Genomic DNA, 2,316 nt, shown 5'->3' on the forward strand with positions numbered 1-2,316 from the left:
GGTGCAACAATATGAAGAGATTCAATTGGTTTACTGAAACTGAAGAACAAATGACAGATATATTCACACAAGGATTGCATCTCGGAAGATTTGAGTTCCTCAGAAACATGAATCAAAGAGGAGTATGAAGGGAACCAAGACGGGTTCAAGTTACTCAAGATATGTCTGAACAAATAACTGCAACAACAGTCATTTAAGGTTCTACATATGTTGTGTATCTGTAAGTATTTGTGTGTGTTGTAGTAATAAAAATACTATTATAAGTCTTTCTAAAATATCCAGAACCCTGCAGAATATTTATGTGGCTCTTGAATTCATAGCATTGAAACACATTTAAGAGAACAACATCCCTCACCCCCAAGGCGGCAAGGCGTACTGTATCCAAGGGCATCCATACACAATTTCATGTCCATTTCGGCTACGTAAATTGTTATTTTTTACTAAAGAACATTCTAAATCATTCACAAGATCAAGACTGTAAAGTAGAACTCATCCAGAGAATTCAGACAACATATCTGAGCAAAAGAAGAGAGTCTTGAACAATAAGGTTTATATCCTTTACAAGAAACGTTAATGACTCTCCCCACATCAATTCAACTCTAAACTAAATTAGGAACATAAAATGAAACACTAAGACAAAAAAAAAAGATTAGAAGCAAAATTAAATTGATCACCTATATTTGGTGAGTTTTCTCACCACTTCCTCGGCATGCAAACATATAGAAATCTAATATCTGAGAAATAGAGGTATGCGTTTTAACCCGTAACCCGGGGGTTTGGAGGTACCCGACTTAACAAGTACCCGAATAAAGGGTACCCGAATATTAACGATGATGAGATTGAGTATTAATAAGACTAAATTTTCGACCCCCGAGGCCGAGTGGGGGTTCAATTATTTTACAAAGGGTACCCCTGGGTACCCGATATATTTGTTAAAAATCTAAAATATACTTTATATCTATAACATTTTTGTCTAAATTATTCTTATTATTTATTAAAATACTTTTATTTTAGTTAAATTTTTTTATGTTCTAAACCTTTCTATACAAAAATTTCATCATTCCAAATCTAATTATATGTAACCGAATCAACCATTCATCTCTCTCTCAAAATTTTAGTCATCTCTCTTCATCGTGAATTTTTCTCTTTATACTTTGACCTCTCTCATTTGTATTTTCTATATCTATCATTTTATAGTTCAAAATTTTATAAATCGTATGGATCTGGATACCCGCGAGTACAAGACCGAGAATCTCATTAAACCCGAGCTACAAGTACCCGGATTTTATGAAGCCAAGACTGAGATAATATTTTTGTAAAACTCGTGGTAATGGAGACGAGACAGGGTTTTCTAAAAATTGGAGGGTACCCGACCCGTGCCCACCCCTACTGAGAAAAATGAAAAAGGCAGAACCTTTGAAATCAATTTCAAAGGTGTGAAAATGAATGAACGAATGATATGTTTATTTACACTTGTGAAGTAAGAAAAGAAAGAAAGCAAAAGTATGTACAAGTATGTGATATGTCCATCGGCTAACAAAAAATTCATTCGTCACAGAGACATTTGGTAATCCTGTCTCGAGCAACGTCTCGGCTCAAACGCGCGTCCTGATTGCACCGCTGGCCTTCGTGTCGCAGAACGCTGATGACGTTTCTGTACGTGAGGATCTCCTTCTCCACCTCTCCCACTTCCAATTTCAACAGCGATTCCTCCATCGACTTCATCACTTCCTCAAATTGATTCACCAACACCTTGATTTTCGCCACTTCACTCAAAGCAAGAAATGTCCCTCTTTCTATCGAATCAATCGCTGCCTTTTGGCGTTTCAGAGCGTCCCTCGATTTCTTCCACACGGAGGAGATGAAGAGACCCAGAGGACCCATCGGCACGAACGACACGACCGCACCCAACGCCGCAAACACCGGCGGAGCCACCGTTACACCGATCACGACTGCGGAGATGACCACGGTGGCGACGGCCGCGATTAACAGCGTGATCGAAACTCTCCGGCGCAGGCTTATTCTCCGGAGTTTCCTGTTGAGCTTCTTCGTCGTCTGGGTCAGTTTTCCGATCACCTTGACGAGATCGCCGTGGCAGCTCTTGAAGAGTTTGGTGAATTCTCCTGCGAATGGGTCGTCGCTGGAGAAATCTTTGAAACTCCTGATATTCTGGAGAGTTTTACTGAGAATCCCTTTCTCTCCTCTTTCCTCCTTGAAGCCGGACAAAGTTTCACGAACTAGGGTTTCTCCAAGATCAGCTTTTTCTAGGCATTTCTTGAGAGATTCGCAGAGAAGAGATAGCTCGGTGTTGCTGTT

The 2,316-nt window shown here is 39.7% G+C and overlaps 1 protein-coding gene across 1 annotated transcript in view; it reads right to left on the reverse strand.

Annotated features, from left to right (window-relative positions):
* Nucleotides 1-1,545: 1,545 nt before the first annotated feature.
* LOC109116534 (UPF0496 protein At4g34320-like) overlaps nt 1,546-2,316 on the reverse strand; it is a 1,075-nt gene continuing 304 nt past the window's right edge. Inside the window, exon 2 of the mRNA XM_019202153.1 lies at nt 1,546-2,311. Within this exon, the coding sequence (XP_019057698.1) occupies nt 1,546-2,311 (766 nt within the window). The remainder of the gene's footprint in view (nt 2,312-2,316) is intronic.

The sequence above is a fragment of the Tarenaya hassleriana genome, unplaced genomic scaffold (genome assembly GCF_000463585.1).
Source record: "Tarenaya hassleriana unplaced genomic scaffold, ASM46358v1 Cleome17, whole genome shotgun sequence".
NCBI lineage: Eukaryota > Viridiplantae > Streptophyta > Magnoliopsida > Brassicales > Cleomaceae > Tarenaya > Tarenaya hassleriana.